The sequence below is a fragment of the Callionymus lyra genome, chromosome 15, assembly GCF_982586985.1.
Source record: "Callionymus lyra chromosome 15, fCalLyr1.hap1.1, whole genome shotgun sequence".
NCBI classification, from domain to species: domain Eukaryota; kingdom Metazoa; phylum Chordata; class Actinopteri; order Syngnathiformes; family Callionymidae; genus Callionymus; species Callionymus lyra.
The window spans coordinates 9952952-9978402 of record NC_141832.1 but is presented as its reverse complement, the minus strand read 5'-3'; the positions used below and the strand labels follow the sequence as shown (position 1 = coordinate 9978402).

Genomic DNA, 25451 nt, shown 5'->3' with positions numbered 1-25451 from the left:
ATATATATATTTTTCTTTATATAATTATTTTCTACCTAAATTGGTTACACATTTTGATTGATCACGTGTATAGTTCTGTCAAAAACACCTCCAGGAACAGCTGTAGTAACTGTACTTTTCAAGTCGTAACACACACACACACACACACACACACACACACACAAGAGCAGTAAAAAAAAGCACAATGTGCGCATGTGTGTGTTGATGTTTTTGACTCTTTAATTCTTGGCCAGATCCGTCCTCGCCAGCTGCTGCCGTGCGATCTTCTCAATGACATCTTTCTGAGTAAAAACTGGGCTTCGACTAACACACACACACACACACACACGCACGCACGCACGCACGCACGCACGCACGGGATTGGCTGATGACGTGTGCTGAGGCTGAATAAACGGCGCGCGCGGATGAGGAGCGGAAGCGCCTGTGCGCAACACCCCATAATAATCTGGCTGTGCGGCGTCGCTCGTCCGTTCCAAACAAGACGAGGAGAAAATCTTTATTTTTTTTTTGGAAGGAGCTTGAATTTAAACTTTTCCATTTCAAAGATTTAAAGGATCGAATGGTATTTTTTTTTAAGGATGATTTTGGTTTGAATCCCTGCGGATTTATTTCTTGGCTCCTTTTGGTGACTTTTTTTTTTCTTCTTTGAAGTTCCTCATGTGTTGGTGAAACCTCTTTTTATTTAATTTTTTTGGGGGGGATCCATGGGGATGCTGGGGGCTCTGGTGTGGCTGCTCTACCTGGTCAGTGGACGCGCGGCTCGGACCCAGGACTCCACAGGTAGCCGCTTCGTCTGCAACGCCATCCCGCCGGGCGCGGAGCCGGGCTGCGGCTACGACCCGTCGGGGAACCGCATCCAGATCAGCGGTACCCCCCTGGAGGACGAGCTCCGGAGCACCATCATCCTGCTGCGGGAGACCATCCTGCAGCAGAAGGAGACCATCGTGAGCCAGCAGGGGACCATCAAGGAGCTCAACTCCAAGCTGACGCGCTGCGAGGCGGCGGCCGACGAGACCCCGCCGGGCAAGACCCGGGGTCAGGGCTCCCGGCGGAAGGAGTACGGCAAGAACACCATGGGGGATTTACCGAGGGACCCCGCGGAGAGCATCGACCAGCTCGGGAAGACGATGCAGAGTCTGAAGGGTCGGCTGGAGAGCCTGGAGGTGAGACGCGAAAAAAAAAAAAAAAAAACGTGCGTAAAAACTGCGCCAAGACGCGCGTAAAAACAACATGAAAAATACGAGATAAAAGGAGAGAAAGAACAGCTTTCAGCAAGAACATACTTCACACAGAGAACATGTTTTAATAATTTCCATTTTTAGCAAATATCGCTTCAGAAAAAGTACGTTTTTTTTTGCTCCATCTAGCACAGGTGTCAAACTGGTCCAGAAAAGGGCCGAGACGGTGCAGGTTTTGGATCCAACCAGTCCAGCACATATGGTTGAACCAATCAGGCGTCTGAAGACGGTAATCAATTAATGGTCAGTCAGGTGTTGCTTGTTTAAGCCGATGCCTGATTGGTTAACTCATGTGTGCTTGACTGGTTGGACCAAAAACCTGCACCGTCTCGGCCCTTTTCTGGACCAGTTTGACACCCCTGATCTACAGTATGTGAGTTCAAATCAGGGCCGGGTCTAGGCAGGGGCAAGAGGGGGCCTGGCCCCCTCAAATAAATGTTGTGCCCCCTCAAATTTACATGTAAGTAAGTAAGTAACAGCACAATGCCCCCTCAAGATTTGTGGCTGCCCCCTCATACATGCCTGTCTAGACCCGGCCCTGGTTCAAATAATAACTATAAAACGAATGACTATTTAACTACTATTTCAACTCTAAATATAACTTATTTAACCTCTTGTGTTATCTCAGGGTCAAGCTGACCCGGGGGCCCCCCCAAAAACAAATGTGTTTGTGGTATCCCTTGTCTTGTCTTTCTGGGTCCAAGGTGAACGACCTACACCACTGCGAGTGTATTTCTGGAAGACCGGGGAGGTCGTTCGCAAGGGATACCGAAAGCACGTTTGTTTTGGTATCCCACCTTGACCCTTGGATAACACTCAACTTTTCTGCTCTTTTATCGGTTTCAAAGTGCTTTTTATGTCGTATATATTTCTTAATGAAATGTATTTAAGATTAAATACCTTAAACATAAATACATTAAATATTAAACATAAGATTAAATACATGTTAAACCTCCTGAGGGATCAATAAAGTTCTAACTAACCTAAATAGAATTCTTTTTTTTTTACATTAAATGGCATTTATTTTTAAATATATTAAATTTAAAATGTTTTACTTTCTTTAGAGCCTTTTAAAACATTGAATTTTGCACAAAAGAAACACCAAAAAGTTCCATTTATTAATATATATTATATATATACATAAAATATTATATTCGAAGTTTCCCCATTTTATCAAAGTTTTTTTTGGTGTATAAAGTAGCCACACCTGTCTTAGAATGAAACAATGACGTTACATTTCCAAAAATCAATCTTTAGAACTTTTTACATTTGGTTAAATCATACATTTCGGGGTAAATTGTTTTACTGATGACACCATTGTTTACACATCCTGTCCAAGAACTCGTAAAAAACCTTTCTTAGTCAAATTTTTTGTCCCTCAGCACTTCTGATATCCAATAATAACTCATTGAAATCAACTTTTTGATGTTGAGAATCCTTTGACAGTTTTTTTTTGACAGCTGTCAATCAATCTCTTCTGCTTTGTTATCACTCTCTCTAGATAAGCTTTGATCATAATATAATATAATATATAATAATAATAGCTTCTTCTTTAAAGATGCATTACCATCTTCATTTTTTCTATTTTCCCTGCTACTCTTCTGCCACAGACCAGTCCACCCTGCCTGCACTCTCCTCTTCGCCACAGTAACGCGTCACATTGATGTTCAAGTGAAAAAAAAACACTTAATCAAATTTTATGAAACATTTATTGGTACATTTTATGCCAACAAGTCTTTGAATTATTCACCGAATTCCCTCAACTAATGATAAGTAAAGAATTTTTCTAATAGGGAAAGCAATTATATTTTTCATACGTTTTTTGGCACCAAAAATCTTCGGGGGTGAGCAGAAGAAAATGACTTTAAATGAGATTTCACTCCCTCGGGAGGACGTCGCTGGGGTTGGTAATGGAGAATCACAGCATCTGCATGAGGTGTGATGATGATGATCTGTTTAGAGAAAAAAAAACCTGGCAGACTCATAAATATCCTCCTCGTCACATGGAAGTCACGTCCCGTCAAGATCCCGTGTGGATTCAAACTGACATATTCATCTCATAACACAAGTGCTCTGCATTTCTTTTTTTCTTTTTTTTTCACCGCCTGACCTTCCCGGACCGTAAACGCTCACGAACCCGTATATTTAAATTCAAGGTTTTTCTAGATGATTCTGCTCGGCTGATCCATCAATCTCTGCCTCCCCCTGTTATTGGACCGGTTCATACTCTGATCAAGGAAACTGTAGATTCGTGTTCGACATATTGCATGTTAATCACGAACACAAACGCGCATCTGCTCGACTCCATGGCGGGAAACGCTGTAATCGAATGAAAAGTCGAGGAAATGAGCAAAGACGAAGACAGATGCTCGAGGAATGAGCAGTGAGTTCTACACAAATATGTACAATAAACTGTTGGATCCGTAACTATTTTCCCTCATTTTCGACTCTTTATGACTCAAGAACTTGTCTGTCTGTGTTTGTGAGGGACTAGCAACCTGTCCATGGTGTCCCTTGGTAGCTGGGACATACATAAGTTCCCTAAAACCCCTGTTTGGGGGTTAGGTACTAGAAAAATAACGTGAATATTGAACTTTATACTTTAAATAATCCATGAACACACTCACTTTTTGGTCATTATTATTGCCTTATACGCACTTTTTAAGCATTTGAAATACCGTTGAGATGTGTTAGTTTTCAGAAACAGAAAACTACAATAACTTGGTAATGCGCTAGGTCAGTCGTTGTGCCACACATGAGTGGTACGACAATTTTTTTTGGGGGGGGCAGGTAGAATAACAAAATCTGAGAAAACAATTCACTACATTTAGCATAGCGAGCTAAAAGTGGCAAAAATAACGCCGAAATACCAGATCGTCCTCATTTTTGGAAATGACACGTGATGTGCCATGATTTGTTCCCAATCTCAAACTTTAAATACAGAAAATGACTAAATGTAAACAGTATATTTATATCCATAACGGGTACTACAGGGGTCCGACAAAGATCTTCTTGGGCTCAAAATAATCGCTACGAACTACTGTGTATGTGAAATAAAATTGATTTTCACTTTTTGCCCTCATTCGTCCGCAAAGCCAGAAACCGGTTTTCGCTAACTACTTCGGTATTATTAGCGCTACTAGCGATAAATAATCTAATTTTCTTCATCGCATTCCAAGGAATGTTTTTAAATTAAACTAGAGTAGTTTTCGGCCTTCTTTTAGCCTTTAGCAACTTCTACATTATTTCTTCCAAATCCATCGCGATCGGGTAAAATATGATGCTAACACCCACACACGCAAGCATGCTAACCCTTGTGTTATCTTAGGGTCAAGGTGACCCAAAGGCCAATGTGCTTCTGGTATCCATTGTGTTGTCTCTGGGTCAAGGATGAACGACCTCCCTGGCTTCCAGAAAGTTTTTTGGTGGAGGTCGTCCGGGTCACCTTGACCCTGAGATAACACATTGGTTAAATAGAAAATAACATATATATTTTTTTCATTTACATTTTTTTTATCTTGTATTTTGCAACAACATTCGGGCAACGCCGTGTACTTCAGCTCGTATACTGTAGAATACGAAAAACTACGGCAAATCTTTTCAGTAACTACATAGAAAGAAGTATATTGAAGTAATAATTCCAATGCATGTCTAAGGTGTCAACAATATTCATTCATTCCTAATTTATTTCTGGATTAAAAGATTCCTTCGGAGCAAATTTATTTGTTTCACCCTCTTCAAAAAATCCAACCTTCAAACGCGAGATGCTAAAATGCTAATTCGGGTTCGGGAAGAAAAACAAAATGTTCCGCAAACCAAAGGAGTCGAAGTGATTGCGGCAGTTTTGGAGATTATTCAATGTTGACATTTTGGGGGGAAAGTGTTCAAAAAAAAGAATCAAATTTGCATAGAAAAGTCGAGAGAAAGAAAAAAAAAACATTTTAATCTTCTCTCAATGATCTGCTGCTGAATTTTTAAAAGGGTCATTTATAGCTAAAGCGATTTTTTTTTTTTCCCACCAAAATGAAATCGATTTTTCTGCTTGATTGGACGTCTCTTGAGGGAGGTTTGGGGTTCAGGGGGGAGAAGTTTATCTGTAAAAGAGAATGTGGTTGAGATTGAAGATTTACGTTTCCGTCATTAGCAGCTTCCTACAGAAACTTGTAGTGGTGCTAATGGCTACGTTATAAATCAAACCATTGATAATTTCAATGACTTCCAATTTGTTTCAACGAACTTTACCACCAGATGTTACAGAAATCCAGTATTTTAACCCCGGAGTATGTCGGTCCAGAGTATCCTCTACCGTTCGGCCCCGGGGAGCTGGGATGAATGATGTTTTAAAAGTGGTTTTCATCTGGAGCGTGAACAAACGTCCATCCATCGTTTAATTGAAAGAACTAAAGCGGGGAAATCCAGCATGAGACGAGCCGCCGGTGTCGCCGGATCAATTCCTGCAAATGTGTCATAAAGTTTCCGAGGATTAAAGAGATTTGAATAAATTGTCTATATTTGAACCGACGCTAAGATACTTACGATCTCCATCCAACCATCTGTGATCACACCTGGCCTGACCTCTGGGGCGCAACATTAATTCCCCCGGCCCAGCCGAGTTGACCCCGTCTAGGGAATCACTGTCTGTCACATTAGCTAAAAGGAAAAAAAAAAAAAAAAACGCTTGTTAGCGAAACAACGGGATTAATTGTTGGGTTTTTTTTTGTTCCAAATCCCCTTTTCCATGACCTCCCAGCAGCAGAATTCACGGCTTCCCGGCACCAACGTGTCGGCGGGGAACCTCCCGGCGCTGACGCCTCTGCCGCCGGAGCTGAGGGACATCCTGCGCCAGCGCCTGGGGGCCCTGGAGGGCCAACTCCTGCGCAAGGTGGCGGAGCTGGAGGAGGAGAAGAGCCAGTTGTACAACGAAACGGCGGCGCATCGTCAGCGTACCGAGAGCGTCCTCAACTCGCTCCTGGAGAGGATCACGGAGCTGGAGAAGAGTGAGTGATTCCATCCGTCCTGAATCGTCTCGAGGACGTTTAAGGGGTTGAAAATGTGGGAACCAACACTGGGTGCTTAATTGGTTTTTTAAGTCATTTTGCTCCTGGCTTCAGGGGATCTCTTTGATGATCGGAGTCGACGATTCTTCGCTCAGACGACTCTGAAAGGATTATTTTATTCCATATGAGAGATTTCCGGTGGGATTAAGTTCAGAAGTAATCGGTGACCATCTGAGCTCAGGAGTTTTTTTTTTCAGGACTTGATTATATTGTTTCACACGCAATCGTGTGGAAAATGTTTTTTAAAAAAAACATAAATCCAAAAATCAAACAAATAAAAAAAAAAGTATTTTCAGTTCAGGACCAGAGGAGAGAAATCTTTTCAGGCTGTTGCTCCTAAGCTTTGGAACGATCTTCCTCTCTCTCTGTGTTTGATGATCTACTGACTCCTTTAAGAAACATCTTAAGACGTTTCTATTTGTTCAGGCTTTTCCTTGATTTTCTGGAACTCCTGTGTTGTTCTCAGTATTATCTTGATCTTTAAAATATATACTTTTTTGAGTATTGTTTTGATTGTTTAAGCGCTTTGTGACCCTGGTCTGGAAAAGCGCTATATAAATAAATATTACTTACTTACTTACTTATTACAAGATACACTTACCAAAAACGAGTGCACTTTGGTATAATTAAGTGACATGTTTTACCCTTGTTTTATTTTAGGGTCAAGGTGACCCGATGGCCCAAAAATAAACGTGGTAGTGGTATCCCTCGTGTTGTCTCTGGGTCAAGGTAAATAGGTAACTAATTATTATTTGTAAAGCGCCTTTCTCAGACCAGGGTCACAAAGCGCTTTAATATCAAAACAATACACAGTTGAAATACATACTTTAAAAGTTCAAGATAACATAATACAAGTGTCTTAAGATGTTTCTTGAAGGAGTCAGTAGATCATCAAACACAGAGGAAGATCGTTCCAAAGCTTAGGAGCAACAGCCTGGAAGGATTTTTCTCCTCTGGTCCTGAACCGTGTTAAGGAACCATCAGTAGATTCTGATCCACAGACCTCAGAGCCCAGGCTGGGGTGTAAGGCTGGATCAGAATCTACTGATGTAAGATCTGACCATGAATAGTAATAGTAAGAACCAGAATTTTTAAATGATCCTGAAAGAAACTGGCAGCCAGTGAAGAGTTTTAAGGATCAGGGGAAATGTGAGTTCTTCTACTAGAGCGGCTCAGAATTCTCGCTGCAGAGTTTTGTATTAAGGTGAACGACCTCCACTGCTGCATACAGTATGTATTTATGGAAGCCAGAGAGGTTGTTCTCCTTGCCAAAGAGAGACAACACAAGGGATACCGCAAACACGTTTGTTTTCAGGCCTTCGGGTCACATTGACACAAGGGTTGAAAAGATCTCAGAAGTGAGAATTCGCTGACATCAATAACATTGATTGATAATTGATTCTATAAATACAGGTGTAGCTTCTAAAAACCTCAAGACATTTCAAGATGATTCAATTCACTTTTATCCTCACCACTGTATTTGAAACACGTTTCTTTATTAATTCAAACAACTTTATTTTCTCTTGTCAAGTTTGTGTAGGAGCGTGTACGTGGCTTTATACTTGAAACGCACAAGGTGTACTTGAGATGCCACTTAATTATGTGTCTTGTGGCATCTGAAGGTAAGTGTAGGTGTAACACAAGGTTTTTGTTCTTCAGTGACACTATAAAGACACAAACAAAGACGTAGCCAGACATAAGTTTGAACCTAGAAAAGAAAGAAAAGTTAAAGTATGAGTTCCTGTTGTTATATTTGTTTATCTCCAACCTTCTGAACCAGGCAGTGTTTAAGGCTTAAGGTGTTTTCATCTGACGCAGCGTAGGGTTTATCTTTTCGACATTGCATTATATTTATAAGCAAATAAGTTTTTAAGTTTACGTCTCTGTGTGTGTATAACACACTGAAACAAGAAGACAATTGAATAGGATTAGCCCAAGCGTGGCTTTGCTATCAGTGCTAACGCTAGCAGCTAACACAGGAATCTCAGTCGTGTTGGTCACTTAAGACGTAGTAGACGTAAACAACAAAACAACACTTGCTAGTTAGCGTATGGTCAGCAGACCGTGACTAGTGACAATTAAAAAAAGGCAACATGCTAACATGCTAACGACAACGCTAATGTCAACAACCACCATTTGCAATCCGACTTTGCTCATTTATACGTCGTAAATAATTTCTGAAGTGACCTTTTTTTGGGATAAAAGAAAAATCCAGAAAAAAAAGGTGGAAGAAAAACTGTCGTTAAAAGTTTTTAAAGGCCACAAGTCCTTAAATTGTTGAACCGTCTTTGTGATCCTCCGCTGCCTGCCTCGATGGTGCATTAAACAGCAGTTAGAATTCACGGCACTCTTTAGCTTATTTCTCAATTTAAATGTTAAGCAGTTGTAAATCTCTTCTTGCTGACCAGCATGTGCATAAATTTTGGATCTTGGATCTAATGGAGAATTTTAAAAAAAAAGAAAAAGAAGTCATCGAACTTGTTTTTGCGTCTAGTTCTTGCAGAGACCGGCTTTGTTCGCTGACGGCTGTTTATCGTCCTCTGTCGCCCAGGTAACAACGCCTTCAAATCCCCGGAGGATTTCAAGTTGTCGCTGTCCTTGCGCACCAACTACCTGTACGGCCGCATCAAGAAGAGCCTGCCGGAGATGTACGCCTTCACCGTGTGCATGTGGCTGAAGTCCAGTGCCAGCCCCGGGATCGGGACGCCCTTTTCCTACGGCGTTCCCGGGCAAGCCAACGAGATAGTCCTCATCGAGTGGGGGAACAACCCCATTGAGCTACTTGTCAACGACAAGGTGAGTGTATCGTAAAGAAATCTTAAACTTTTCCAATCCAAATTACCATATTTCGGGACTATAATGTGCATTTAAAATCCATAGGACTTTGGGAAGCTACAAAGCCTCTCTACTGTACTGTGAGACCCCGTAGTAGTACTACTTGAAATTCCGTTGTATTACTGCACGACTGATAGCCTTGACCGATAGCCTTGACTACAAAGTCTTGCGGTGTTGGGGAGCCTACCGGTACCACGAGGTACCACGGTTTACCTTATAAACTGGTGCACCTTTCGTATAAAGATAGATCACTTTATTAGTTTTATCTTGCCCTTTAAAGTAAATACTTTATTGAGTATTGTTTTGATTGTTTAAGCGCTTTGTGACCCTGGTCTGGAAAAGCGCTATACAAATAAAAATTACTTACTTACTTCTTTCACAGTGTGCCTTATAATCTGTTGCACCATATACTCTTTAATCTCTTAGTGTATCGTAAAGAATTCTTAAACTTTTCCAATCCAAATTACCGTATTTCCGGACTATAATGTGCATTTAAAATCCTTAGGACTTTGGGAAGCTACGAAGCCGCTCTACTGCACTGTGAGACCCCGTAGTAGTACTACCTGAAATTCCGTTGTATTACTGCACGACTGATAGCCTTGACCGATAGCCTTGACTACAAAGTCTTGCGGTGTTGGGGAGCCTACCGGTACCACGAGGTACCACGGTTTACCTTATAAACTGGTGCACCTTTCGTATAAAGATAGATCACTTTATCAGTTTTATCTTGCCCTTTAAAGTAAATACTTTATTGAGTATTGTTTTAATTGTTTAAGCGCTTTGTGACCCTGGTCTGGAAAAGCGCTATACAAATAAAAATGACTTACTTACTTCTTTCACAGTGTGCCTTATAATCTGTTGCACCATATACTCTTTAATCTCTTAGTGTATCGTAAAGAATTCTTAAACTTTTCCAATCCAAATTACCGTATTTCCGGACTTAGTGTGCATTTAAAATCCTTAGGACTTTGGGAAGCTACGAAGCCGCTCTACTGCACTGTGAGACCCCGTAGTAGTACTACCTGAAATTCTGTTGTATTACTGCACGACTGATAGCCTTGACCGATAGCCTTGACTACAAAGTCTTGCGGTGTTGCGGAGCCTACCGGTACCACGAGGTACCACGGTTTATCAGTGGTGAAGTAGCAAGAAAATGCACCTTATAAACTGGTGCACCTTTCGTATAAAGATAGATCACTTTATCAGTGTTATCTTGACCTTTAAAGTAAATACTTTATTGAGTATTGTTTTGATTGTTTAAGCGCTTTGTGACCCTGGTCTGGAAAAGCGCTATACAAATAAAAATTACTTACTTACTTCTTTCACAGTGTGCCTTATAATCTGTTGCACCATATACTCTTTAATCTCTTAGTGTATCGTAAAGAATTCTTAAACTTTTCCAATCCAAATTACCGTATTTCCGGACTATAATGTGCATTTAAAATCCTTAGGACTTTGGGAAGCTACGAAGCCGCTCTACTGCACTGTGAGACCCCGTAGTAGTACTACTTGAAATTCCGTTGTATTATTGCACGACTGATAGCCTTGACCGATAGCCTTGACTACAAAGTCTTGCGGTGTTGCGGAGCCTACCGGTACCACGAGGTACCACGGTTTATCAGTGGTGAGGTAGCAAGAAAGTGCACCTTATTAACTGGTGCACCTTTTGTATAAAGATAGATCACTTTATCAGTTTTATCTTGCCCTTTAAAGTATATACTTTATTGAGTATTGTTTTGATTGTTTAAGTGCTTTGTGACCCTGGTCTGGAAAAGCGCTATACAAATAAAAATTACTTACTTACTTCTTTCACAGTGTGCCTTATAATCTGTTGCACCATATACTCTTTAATCTCTTTATCCGATAGCTCCGATCCGAGTCTCTAAGGATGCCGAGCTTGAAATAGTACCTCACTACACAACATCGACACGTCCAGCACCATCTGCAGCAGAGCCAGTAAGAATAGCAGTCGTCCGTGTCCAGTTCGTTTCTAAAACAAAGAAAATAAAACTGTGAAATATCAGCACGATGGGAGAATAAGAATATAAATAAATGAATGTATTCTTAGCCAGAACACCATGGTAACTGTGATTAGATCTGCTAAGAATACGCCTGATGAAACAATGGATTCATCGGTCTAAAATAAACGAGTGCAAAAATCAGACATTAATGAGATTCAGAGACACTTTTTAGAAACCTTGAAAACTTTTTTTTATTTCCGTGATCTGTAAAATTAAAACGGTTTGTTTTGTATTCGTGACCCAAATGAGAACGCAGGTATCTGGAAATAGCAGTATCTTTCAGTAAATAACCAGATGGACGAGTGCAAAAGTGTCGAAACATGCCTTTATATATATATAGCCATGAGATTAAATGTTTCTCCCTTTAAATTATTTTAATCCACTTGAACTCCAATTTATATTTAAATGAATGAAAAATTCAGTTTATTCAGAGGAAGTTACTGTACACAAATATATCCACATGAATGGAGTGATGGTTGATTTCTCTCCCCCACAATGCTTTGTCACAAGTATGTATGAGTACTGATACTTGGTACGATAAAGCGGTGGTCCAGGACCAGGGCCGGGTCTAGACAGGCATGTATGAGGGGGCAGCCACAAATCTTGAGGGGGCATTGTGCTGTTACTTACTTACTTACATGTACGTTTGAGGGGGCACAACATTTATTTAAGGGGACCAGGCCCCCCTCTTGCCCCTGCCTAGACCCGGCCCTGTCCGGGACCCAGTACCAGTCCATGAGGCATTCGTTACTGGACCACACAGAATTTCTGTTGAATATAACCGTCTGAAAGGTTTTTTATTTTGAAAAAAAGACACTATTTTCCCCACAGTTAATTGATCATGTGACTCGACAGATCCAGATGCTTGTTCTGGTCAAGTTTACTCAAAATAATAATAAAATATCGAAAGGAGTTAAACACAAACTCTACACGGGATCAACTTGTCGTAGAGAAACTAGCTTACCTTAACCTGGATACACTATTTTTCTTTGGGCTGTTTTATCTAAAGGTTGATGTTGACATTGTTGTGCTGGTCATAGGTGCAAAAACAAAAAAAGAGTTTGGGAACCCCTGCCATAATGGAATCAGTTCTGACATGACTATTATTATAGTGACTTATATTTTTATCACAAGAGCTTAACTTTCGGTGATTTTTGAGGTAAAGTTAGCCGACGCAGGTTAGCGATGGTTAGCATAGCATATGAAAGACATTGTTAGAGGTAAAGCAAAGTTGATTTCTATCCATCTTACCTTCAGCTCTCACTCCGTCGGACTTTCTTTTTTTTTTTTTGGAGGAACTTCTCCTCCAGTGGTGACACTTTGTCTCCTGAGCGTACGACAAAGTGTGATTCTACGCAGATGATGCACGAGTTTAAACTTGAGCTGTAAACAATAAAAAGTACAAAAAAAAAGCAAGTGAGCAAACTGACCATTTTCACTGAATAATTAACTTCCTTCCTTATCAACATTTCATACTATTGACCTACATTCCACTCCAGGAATAAGAGAAATTCATTAGAGAAGTTGTGCTCACACATCTGAAGGTCGTCTTCTCTTTTATATAACACTGCGGCTCTGCGTCGATGATCGGCCTCCGATGATTATTTTCTAACGATTTCTCGCTGCCAAATTGGCCATTATCTCCTAGCTCAGGGTAAACCACGGGGCAGCGGGATGTTGACGTCGGAACGCTGGCATGATTGGCACAGACAGGTCTGCTCATGGTCAAGTCCTGTCATGCATTATATATACGGAGTTGGAAAAAGATGTGCACCGTGGGTAAGAAGGGAAGCCATTGGCCGGAGAGAGAGCGACGAAGTCGGGCTGAAGACCGACGGAGGAAGAAGGTTGTGTGTGCGGTGGAGTTAGTTTGGCATGATAATAGCAGGGGGTCCGCGGGGGCACATTGTTTGTGCTGTTCATTGAGCTGCATGCAAAGGAGGAATCGCCGCTTCAGCAGAATTAAAAAGGGGCAACACTCCATGGTCTAATTGTGGGTGGCAAAGAGGGCGAGGGAGGATTTGAACGTGATGTTGCTACAAGTTCCTCCTGTTGGACAGGACGGCAAATATCAGTTAATAAGTCACGTAAGCGATCTTCCTCGCCTGTTAAAAAGTCTAAAAGTACTTTCTTATTGACACGAGTTGTCCGAGACCTGATACTTGGGCCCGTTTCTACTAGTCTGGAAAAAAATATTTGGATTCCCTGCTATTTTACAACTGAGAAAGATCCTAAATACAACCACAGTGACATCTCAGTCTTGGGTTCATACTATATTATTAAGATGTTTTTATTCGTTCAGGCTTTTACTTGATTTTCTGGAACTCCTGTTGTGTTATAAGTTTTATCTTGACCTTTAAAATATATACTTTATTGAATATTGTTTTGACTGTTTAAGTGCTTTGTGACCCTGGTCTGGAAAAGCGCTATACAAATAAAAATGACTTACTTACTTACTTACTGTATACCAGTATTAGAACCCATGTTCTTGTGTCTAAACCAGGTTCTTAAAGATGATTTTTTTTACAAGTCGCCTAGATTTTTTTAAAAATGACCTAAAACTAAGGCGGTCTCTTTTCTATTATGTGGTAAAAAAAAAAAAAACAACATTGAAGAACTGATTAAAAGAAATCTGCGACGTTGCGACCATTTTTCATAAGTTTATTTAACAGCAGTTATTTGAACTTGAAAACTCAACATTGCATATGAGGTGTTGTCACTTTCAACAACCATTTCAGTAACGGCGACTAGCTCTATTAATGCTTTGCCGCCCAGCCGCCCAATCACTTTTGAGATAGCAACATAAACGTAGCATTTAAACACGGTATCAGCGGACACTAAATAGAGCAGTGCGTACAAAGGCATCATGGGAGTTTGCTTGTTTTGTTGGCAAGTAAGGTGGGTGAGATTATTAATGCTTCCCACTGAATTATCTGGAACCGCATGCATTTTTTGGTAAAGTATAAATGGTTTTACGAGTAATTTGACACTGTTACCACTACTGTCTTTCCCACCCTTTCCGCCCTGCCTGCACTTTCTTCTTCGCCCCCCACTTGACCCCAAATACCTGACATCATTTCCAGCCCCCTCATCTTTCCAAACAAAAAAAGATTTTAAACTATCTTTAGCATCATCACTACGGTCAGTCGCCATGACATATTCTTTCAAAAGTAATTTTCACCTTTTCTAGGGTGTCAAAATTTTATGAACTTTTTTTTCTCCAAAGGAGATGAAGGTGACACCAAATCCTTGTTTGGTTAAATCAGATGACAGAGCTGTGGTTCCGCTGGGGTGAGTTTAATGGGAGGAGATCAACCCTGAACCCATGTCTTAAAGTGATAGTTCACCAGAAATTAGTTTCTACTCGCCCTCATGTCGACTAAGAGTTGGGATTATTTTCAGAATAATCTGTTTCTTTTCAGAGTTATAGAAAAAAAAAGTTTGTTTATTTTAATGTAGCAACTGGAGCTCAGTTGTCTTCATCTTGGTCCAAAAATACACTTAAAAACATCCAAAAACCTCCGTCTGTGACGTCCATCTTGGATTGAAGTCTTGCCCTTTTTCCGATAAAAAACCCTTAAGACGCTTGTTTTTAGTGTAAATTCCAAAGCTTTCATCGTAAATCTTGATCTCCGAAACTTAATCGGAGAGACTGATAACCTCCGCTACAAACAAATTTATTGAAGTTTAATAAGAACAATTTCCAGTGTGGAGGCTTCAATACAAGAGAATTGTTCAGTGAATTTATAGACGATCGATGACCTATAAATTATTATACCATGAGGATAAAAAGGGGTGAATCTAGCTAGAATTAGCACTAATGGACTATTATTTAAAAGGGCCTTTCAGAAAACTCAAGGTCACAGTACAACAAAATCACAGAATACCTTAAAATCCAGGGTGGAGGAAATAAGAAAAGCATAATAAAACAAGGCGATAATAGTAGATAAAAGAGTTATGTTGCGGAACGGGTGAGTTGTAAGTAGGGATTTTAGAAGCCGCGGAGCTCTGGTGGTCTTTGTAGCATCATCGACGCGCTAACTACGTGGTGCAGCCTCCAAACGTTTGAATTATTCACAAGAGAGGTTGATCAAGACAGGTCGAGTTCTGGAGGACGACTAGATGAAAAAAACAACCTGTCGTTCCTTGGGCTCCCGGCGGCTGTAAAAAAAAAGGCAAGCGCGAGGTGTTATTGCGGGGGTCGACCACGTTCCAAGTCCATGAAGCGTCCTGCAGGTCAATTACTTCTTTTATTACTTCCCGGGAACTTAATCTGATTTCGCAACAGCTACAAAACTGCGAGTGATGCAACGGTGAAGGGGAAGCGGGTAATTAGTGTCATGTTCGCCAACCCTCGGTGGAATATGATGTCATTGCTTCAGGTTTGAATGCAAAAAAGAAAGAATCTTTGATCCGTGTACGCAAACATGTGTGAGGATGTTGTGGTATTCCCTGGCGTCGTACGTGAGAATCCTCCGCGGATAACGCTCCGTCCTTTGAAGCCATCGACGGCCCCCCCGAGTTCCTCACCCTGAAGCCCTCGACTCTTTGTTCTCCAGGTGGCCCAGCTCCCTCTGTCCGTGAGCGACGGCCGCTGGCACCACATCTGCATCACCTGGACGACCAGGGACGGCTACTGGGAGGCGTACCAGGACGGCGAGCGTCTCGGCACCGGGGACAACTTGGCCCCCTGGCACCCAATTAAACCTGGAGGAGTCATCATCCTGGGCCAGGAGCAGGTGAGCTTCACGGGTGTCGGATGGATGTCGACTCTTCAGCGGGGGAACGAGGCAGAAGGTTTCCTCTCACGCTATCATTCCCCTCGACGATGACGTCATTGGAATTAGCTTTTTTTTTTAGATGCTAGTTCGGTCAATGATCCCGTATAACGTTTGTCTTTGTAGCCTATTTTTTACTAGCATTAGCCGTGAATGTAACTCCTTGAATCGGAGCAGGAGGGTCCAAACTATTTTCCTAGCGGGGCCACGTTTGACAACGTAAGAACAAGAGAGTGTTGAAGAGTAATACTAGGGAATCTTGTGGAGAAATACCACAGAGTTTTGCAGAGTTATACTACAGAGTGTTGCGGAGTAATATCACAGAGTCTTGCAGAGTAATACTACAGAGTTTTGCGGAGTAATATAAGGGAATCTTTCAGAGTAATACCACAGAGTTTTGCTGAGAAATACTAGAGTGTTGCGGAGTAATAGTACAGAGTTTTGCGGAGTAATACCACAGAGTGTTGCAGAGTAATACTAGGGAATCTTGTGGAGTAATACCACAGAGTTTTGCGGAGTAATACCACAGAGTGTTGCAGAGTAATACTAGGGAATCTTGTGGAGTAATACTACAGAGTTTTGCGGAGTAATACCACAGAGTGTTGCAGAGTAATACTAGGGAATCTTGTGGAGTAATACCACAGAGTTTTGCTGAGAAATACTAGAAAGTTGCAGAGTAATATCATGGAGTCTTGCGGAGTAATACCACAGAGTGTTGTGGAGTAATACCACGGAGTCTCGCAGAGTAATACTATGGACTGTTGTGGGGTAATACCACCGAGTTTTGCAGAGTTATACTACAGAGTGTTGCGGAGTAATACCTTACAGTGTGGCAGAGTAATACTAGGGAGTCTCGCTGAGTAATATAACAGATCCTCGCAGGGTAATACTACCAAGCCTTGTGGACTATTACTACTGAGCCGCTCGGTGTAATACTACGTAGCCTCAGAGCATAATATTACGCAGTCTGGCTGAGTAATGGCACAGAGCGCAGAGTCACAAAGTACTGACATGAAGAAATACTACATAGTCTCCCAGAGTAATACCACAGAGCGTGTGAAGTAATACTACCTTTGAAGCTAAAATCGGTTTGAGGTCAGTAAGTATTTTTCTAGAAAACAAAAGGATTTTAAGTACTTTTTCTCATCTAAAAAGTACAGTATGGTACTTTTGCTTAAACTCACTTTCAAATCATATAACACTAATGCACAGTTAAGCCTGAAAATAATACTGACAGGGTCCAAACTATTTTTCTAGCGGGGCCACGTTTGACAACGTAAGAACAAACTGGCGGCTAAGATCATGTAAAGCGTTGACGATTTTTTTTTAACACAAAATAAAAAACTTTTTCACAGACAGACAGAAAATATATATTTAGGAATCAGCATGAGAAGCCTTGTGTTGCTTTTTTTAAATCATAATTGTTTGTGCCTAAACAAGAATTATCTGTCTCTCCTGCAGTTAGTACAAAACTCTGCAGCGAGAATTCTAACCTGCTCTAGTAGAAGAACTCACATTTCTCCGATCCTTAAAACTCTTCACTGGCTGCCAGTTTCTTTCAGGATCAACTTTAAAATTCTTAATTTCAGATCTATTCATGATTAGACTCCTCCTTACATCAGTGATCTGATCAAGACTTACACCCCAGCTCGGGCAAATTTTGTGGTATTCAGTGGTATAAGAGTTGTTTTTTTTTACAGCCATATCTTCGGTAAATACCTTTTGTAACGGGTCGAAAATATAACTGCTCAAGGGCCACGTTATAGGCGCCTGAATCACAGTAAAACTGTTATCATTTTCTCCATTTCCATGGATTGATGTTAATCGTTCTCCCGTTTTCATCAGCTTCATCGTTTGTGTATTTTTACCTTTTATATTAGCGTCTGAATGCGCAGCAAATTGCTCTCCAGGGACAATAAATGCAATTGAACTCAAACCTTCACTGTTCAGGAATGAAGAATTAAGTAAAACATGTTCTTTTGTAGCTCAACCATTTCCTGTTGAGAGGTAGTATGAATAAAGAGTAAGAAAAGCAGTGTTATATGCAGTGATGGGAGAACATAACGCCATCAATTCTGACAGAGGATTATATTTTAGTTTCAATTTTCTTGGATGAATATAAAACTCTTTTATCAAAAAAAACTTGCTTCGCTATGGAATCCCAGTAGTGCCATAACTAATCCAAAAAACAAAAACTACAGTATATTTTGAAATAGTAGATATAAATGGACATAAATACACAAATGTATATGACTAATGGGAACTAGATACACACAGAGTTGTGTACATAAAGGAATGTATTTATGTATTTATCACTTCCAAACCACTCCGTTACCGTTTCTGTACTTTTACCTGTTTATGTAGTTTTACTTCCTGTCCATTCTCCTCCTCCTGTCAATCATTATCTGGGACTTAGTGGATACTAAACCGACCCCCAAGGAAGAAGTACTAATCACTCTTTTTGCCTCTTCAGCTTCTCAACAGAAGTTCAGTTTCAACTTTGAATCAAACTTTACAAAACTTTCACATCAACACGTGTCAATTAAAGAGTGAGCCGAGTAATTGCCAAAAAAAAGCCGACTGGACAGAATTGATCTGAAATTTTAAAGTGAAATATATTATATATTGGCATTAAAAGGTGCATAAAACATGGGAATAATACAACGAAAGCATCCTGGAGTAATACTAAGTAGCCTTGTGTAGTAATACCACAGAGTTTTGCGTAGTAATACCACAGAGTCTTGCAGAGTAATACTACGGAGTTTTGCGGAGTAATATAAGGGAATCTTTCAGAGTAATATCACAGAGTTTTGCTGAGAAATACTAGAGTGTTGCGGAGTAATACTACAGAGTTTTGCGGAGTAATACCACAGAGTGTTGCAGAGTAATACTAGGGAATCTTGTGGAGTAATACCACAGAGTTTTGCAGAGTTATACTACAGAGTGTTGCGGAGTAATATCACAGAGTTTTGCTGAGAAATACTAGAGAGTTGCTAAGTAATATCATGGAGTCTTGCGGAGTAATACTATGGACTGTTGTGGGGTAATATTAGGGAGTCTATCGGAGTAATACCACAGGGTGTTGCGGAGTAATACCACAGAGTTTTACTGAGAAATACTAGAGTGTTGCGGAGTAATACTACAGAGTTTTGCGGAGTAATACCACAGAGTGTTGCAGAGTAATACTAGGGAATCTTGTGGAGTAATACCACAGAGTTTTGCAGAGTTATACTACAGAGTGTTGCGGAGTAATATCACAGAGTTTTGCTGAGAAATACTAGAGAGTTGCAGAGTAATATCATGGAGTCTTGCGGAGTAATACCGCAGAGTGTTGTGGAGTAATACCACGGAGTCTCGCAGAGTAATACTATGGACTGTTGTGGGGTAATATTAGGGAGTCTATCGGAGTAATACCACAGGGTGTTGCTGAGTAATACCACAGCGTTTTGCATAGTAATACTACAGAGTTTTGCGGAGTAATACCACCGAGTTTTGCAGAGTTATACTACAGAGTGTTGCGGAGAAATACCTTACAGTGTGTCAGAGTAATACTAGGGAGTCTCGCTGAGTAATATAACAGATCCTCGCAGGGTAATACTACCAAGCCTTGTGGACTATTACTACTGAGCCGCGCGGTGTAATACTACGTAGCCTCAGAGCATAATATTACGCAGTCTGGCTGAGTAATGGCACAGAGCGCAGAGTCACATAGTACTGACATGAAGAAATACAACATAGTCTCCCAGAGTAATACCACAGAGCTTGTGAAGTAATACTACCTTTGAAGCTAAAATCGGTTTGAGGTCAGTAAGGATTTTTCTAGAAAACAAAAGGATTTTAAGTACTTTTTCTCATCTGAAAAAGTACAGTATGGTACTTTTGCTTAAACTCACTTTCAAATCATATAACACTAATGTACAGTTAAGCCCGAAAATAATACTGACAAAATAAATGCTTTCTTGAAAATGTCCTTAAAATTCCTTTTAAATTGGAAAAAAAAGCAACAAGAAGTACAAATATATAAAACACGCTTCTTAAAATGATCCTTGTCCACCTGAAGTACCTTCATGAAGTGTTTTCTAGTCTTTTGCTCTCCATCAATATTTTCAGAGTGGACTCCTCTTGGCAGCTCCATGGAAATGAAAGAGAATTGATTTGTTTTCATTAAAAAAAAAAAAAAAAACAGTTCATATTTTCCCTCTCAAGTTCCTCCTCTGACATCCACTCTCTGATCCCAGGATATAGTCGGCGGTCGCTTCGACGCCACCCAGGCCTTCGTGGGCGAGATGAGCCAGTTCAACATGTGGGACCGAGTCCTGCGACCCGTGGACATCGTGGGTCTGGCCAACTGCTCCGCCTACATGCCGGGCAACGTCGTGCCCTGGGTCGACGCCAACGTGGAGGTGTTCGGCGGCGCCACCAAAAGTGCTCTGGAGATTTGCGAGGATCGGGCTTTCGATTCATAAAAAGAAAGAAAAGAAAAAAACAACCAAAATAGACTAAAGGTTTTTATGTTTTTTCACGTGGCCTGGATTCACGGAGTCCCAGTCGTCCCAGTCGTCCAGGGCTGTGAGGGTTCATGGGAAACAAACATGGAGGAGAGTTAGTGTTGCATCCGTTCGCGCCAACGACGCTATTGTCACCGTTTTTCCTCTTTGTTGACTCCTTTCTTTTCTTTTTCGGGAGATGCTGTATTCTTGTGAGCTGGAGGCTTCGATGTGCAACATGTTACACGCTAGACACGCTTCCTCGCCGTGGTGTACGCTCAGGAGGAAACGACCCAAAAAAAAAAAAAAAAAAATCTGGGGTTTTTATTTCCCGCCACATCACCCTATCACGGCTTGATTGTCAGGTTATCATGCATGAGCCGGCGCTAAGACTGTGAGAGTGCATGTATTCTGTCTCGGGGGAAGGTGTGCGAACAAGCGGGACGCTGACCCCGCTGGGGGTTGCGTAAGAGTTTTGTGTTGTCTTGCGGGATTATGACGGAGGAAGGACGTTTTTTTTTTTTCATTCTTGTAAATCTGACGCTTTAATACCTTCGCCCTCGAGCAGCTGCCGCCAGCAGATTTGTGGACGCGTTGGCTTCGCTCAGGTTAATAGCGGCGTCGGACATCTGCCCGGGCAGCGGCTCAGCCGGGGGTTGGGGGGGGGTGGTGGACGGCAGCCTACTGCCGTCAGAGAAGGGCCAGGGGCTGGAGCTTTGACCTTCACGGACCTTTAAATCCTCCTCGTGTTTTTGTGAATGATTATCGGAGACTTTAGCGGATCATTAGGAAGCGAATGATTTTTTGAGTTCATTTTGATTGATGCACTTTTTTTTTTTTTATGCAAGAGTTTTTATTTTTCACTTTCGATGCTTTCTTGTCGCTTAATGAATGTCGGAGCTCGATGTCGTGTCCATATTTGTTTTTTAAATAAAGTTGCAACAGTAAAGAAAAAAGTTAGCAAAACGAACAAACACTTAAAAATGTAATAATTTGATTTTACTCTGAAAAAATATATATATTATTATAATATTGAAATATAATAGTATCATTTTAACATTATTATATTTATTTATTATATTATTTTATTTATTTATTTTCCCGAAAAATCGTTTTTTTCTTGCGGCCCGCGGGCCATTCGCAGCACCTGATACGATATTCGGCGGCCCCTGTTTTGTCAAGGACGAATTAAGATTACTACGTCAAATTTTTACATTTATATTGCTTTGATTTAATAGTTACGGTGGAACAAATTCCAAAATACGATCAAAATTCCCCATAAAAAATCTGTGCAATAGACAGAAACATATCAATAGCGTTTTGCCGGAAAATATGGCAAAAATAAAGCTGTTTTTTGTCAAATAAATACACTTTTTCTATTTATTTCATAGATATAAAGGGCAGAAACAAAGGTCGTTCAATATATATGTAAATCAACCGTATATATTTATGCTCAAAAATACTAAAGAAGTTAAAATATTCATTGTTTTCAAAGGCTATAATATTGAAATATAATATCATTTTAACATTATTATATTTATTTATTATATTATTTTATTTATTTATTTTCTAAATATTTCCCCGAAAAATAGTTTTTTTTTCTTGCGGCCCGCGGGCCATTCGCAGCACCTGATACGATATTCGGCGGCCCCTGTTTTGTCAAGGACGAATTAAGATTACTACGTCAAATTTTTACATTTATATTGCTTTGATTTAATAGTTACGGTGGAACAAATTCCAAAATACGATCAAAATTCCCCTTAAAAAATCTGTGCGATAGACAGAAACATATCAATAGCCTTTGTGCGGAAAATACGGCAAAAATAAAGCTGTTTTTTGTCAAATAAATACACCTTTTCTATTTATTTCATAGATATAAAGGGCAGAAACAAAGGTCGTTCAATATATATGTAAATAAACCGTATATATTTATGCTCAAAAATACAAAAGAAGTTAAAATATTCATTGTTTTCAAAGGCTGTTGGAAGCTTTTATTTAATTCTACCACTGATTGTATTTAGACTCACTAATGAGCCGGTGAATAATTTAACTCAATAATTCACTTGCAGAGATTTTCCCAGCTGTCCGGCGCACTGGCTTGAAAACCTCCCGTCGAGGTCGGCGGTATATATGGTAATAAAAGTAATAAATACTTGATCTCACGGCTGGAAATATGAACAGATCCATTATATATATTAAAAAAAGGCTATAAACACATAAAAAAACATAATGAAAATGCAAACAAGCCTTATATTGAAATACATATCAGAGATTCACAGAGTATAGATGTAAATGTTTTATCTTAACACGTATAAAAAGTATTTATTTATTCAATAAAATGCAGATTTTTTTTATTATTTTTGCTTCCTTAACAAACGTCTGACTCTCTAGCTCGAGGCGTGTGGAATATTTCACGGTAATTCCCCGTAAATTGGTCTGAAACGACGATAAGTGGACGAGCGTAAGTCGGATGTGAACGAATCTCCATTAAAGTCACATTTGCACGAGTGGAACTGATAACAATTATTGAATAATGGACGATAACAACCTCCTGACGGGTGATTAAAGCTCTAATGACACTTGAGGTCATTAACAAGAACCAGAGATGCTGACGTATTTATGAAGTTTTATATGGTAATATGTGCTGAATCAGGGGTCCCCAAACTGTTTCCTGTGAGGACCACATGACTATGACCTTCTCTGACGGGGGGGCCGGGGTCAGTTTGTAATGGAGAAAGTGTGACGATCGCAAAAAAAGTCAGGAAATAAATGAAAACACTATTTATGAAAGAAAAAAACTGTCTCTGGGGTCTTTAGAGTTTTATGAAACCACGATTTAAGATAAGATAAGACATTTTAGGTACTTCAATTTTGATATCTTTCCAATCGGACGCACATTGATTTATTTCTACAGAGATTTGTGGAAGAACAGTACAGTGTCTTGCATATTAGTACTTCGATACTACAGAGTCTTGCGGAGTGATACTACAGAGTTTTGTGTAAAAATACTACGGACTCTTGCAGAGTAATACCACTTAGTCTTGGTGAATAATAATACTACGATACTACAGAGACTTGCAAAGTAATACTATGGAGTCTTGGAGAGTAAGACTACAGAGTTTTGTGTAAACATACTACAGAGTCTTGCAAAGTAATACTATAGAGTCTTGCAGAGTAATACTACAGAGTTTTGTGGGAAAATACTACAGAGTCTTGCAGAGTAATACTACAGAGTTTTGTGTAAAAATACTACGGACTCTTGCAGAGTAATACCACTTAGTCTTGGTGAATAATAATACTACGATACTACAGAGTCTTGCAAAGTAATACTATAGAGTCTTGCAGAGTAATACTACAGAGTTTTGTGGAAAAAATACTACAGAGTCTTGCGGAGTAATACTAAGGAGCCTCGCAAGGTAATACCACCAAGCCTTGCAGTGTAATAGTACGAGTAATAGCACAGAGCCCAGAGCCACAAAGCACTACCACAATAATACTACACTCTCACAGAGTTATACCACAGACCTTGTGAAGTAATACTACCGAGCGTCACCGAGTAATGTTACGAAGGTTAGTGATGCAGTATTTGTAGCTAAAATCAGTTTGAGGTCAGTTAGTACGTTTTAGAAAACCAAAGGATTTTAAGTACTTTTTCTCATCCAAAAAGTACAGTATGGTACTTTTACTTGAACACACTTGAAAATAGTCTTGCACCACCGCACAATTTAGCCCCAAAATATTACTGACAGAATTCATAATTTCTCTTAATGTTCCTTAAATTCCTTTCAAATTGAAAAAAAATCAAAGTATAAGTATATGAAAGAAGTTTCTGAAAATGATCCTTCTCCACCTGAAGTACCTTGAAGTGTTTTCTAGTTTCGTTGCTCTCCATCAATATTTTCAGAGTGGACTCCGCTCTTCTTGGAATGGAAATGAAAAGAAAATTCTTTCGTCACAAACTGTATCCGAGAAAAAAAAAAAGAACTGTCTCTGGTATAGTTTGGGGACCACTGTGCTCAAGTCTGGATGAAGATGTCAGAGTAACAATGCAGTAAAACTCCTGGACAGCTGAGAATGTTTCACAAAAGAAACACCAAAAAAGTGTCTTTGATTCAAAATTTTCTTTCTCCTTCCTGCTTGAGGACGAGCCTTCAGACGCCTTGTTTAAGTGCCCGAGTCAAGTCAGTCTCCAGCGAAGCTGAGTCAGGTGTCGCGATGGAGAAAAAAAATAGAAGTTCTAATGATGTTATATTGAAGAGGTTGGTTTAATTATTGAGTCCATCACCGTCAGTCAGGAGCTGCTCACTTCTGCTGACTTTGCATTTTTTTTTTTTTTTTTTCAACTCTTAACATTCTCGAAAAACTTTGTCGGTCGGGATGATTTTCCGCTCGGAAGCGTCGGGCGATGACGGATGTTGCGAGATGTTGTTGCGTCACGAGAGATTCTTCTGTCAGCTGTCACCAACACGGCGAGTGTTTGATGTTCTCGGCATCTGTGTTTCTACTGTAACGTTCTCTGTCGCTCTCTGAACAAATGAGTCATTAAAAGAAAGAAAGAATCTGACTTTCATACAAATGAAGATGCATCGTTATTATTAACTCCATGCGTCGCTTGGATTATTATTATTATTATTATTATATGGTGGATCGTGAACGGCGGGAAACTGATGGGGTTTTTGTAATTGATCAATATTTGAGGAGCTTCGATCCAGTCGTGGAAACTCAACAACAAAAAATGAATGAATGCACTAAAATAATGTTTTTCTATTTTGTTAAATAATCAACTCTTTATTTAAAGAGTTATTTCAAACCACATCCGTTGAAACAAAACACTAAGATAATACGATAAAAGCAAATTAGAGTTTTGAAAATGGACAGTAAACGATAAACCATTTTTAATGTGAATAATAACAAAAATATATGATATTTAATTAGTTGACAATTAGTAGGTTTAAAATGATGTCAATGATTTTAATTGATCTATATATTTGAATAAACTGTATATATTAGTTCTACTCTATGTATGTTTATTTAA

The 25451-nt window shown here is 39.9% G+C and overlaps 1 protein-coding gene across 1 annotated transcript; it reads left to right on the top strand.

Moving 5' to 3' along the window:
- The first annotated feature begins 411 nt into the window (after window positions 1–411).
- On the top strand, window positions 412–24959 carry nptx2a (neuronal pentraxin 2a). The gene is made up of 5 exons (XM_087808644.1): window positions 412–1163; window positions 5989–6235; window positions 8847–9091; window positions 15711–15890; window positions 20168–24959. Exons 1-5 carry the CDS (start codon window positions 705–707, stop codon window positions 20393–20395), a joined length of 1359 nt encoding a protein of 452 aa, XP_087664770.1. The 5' UTR covers window positions 412–704; the 3' UTR covers window positions 20396–24959.
- Window positions 24960–25451: the final 492 nt, after the last annotated feature.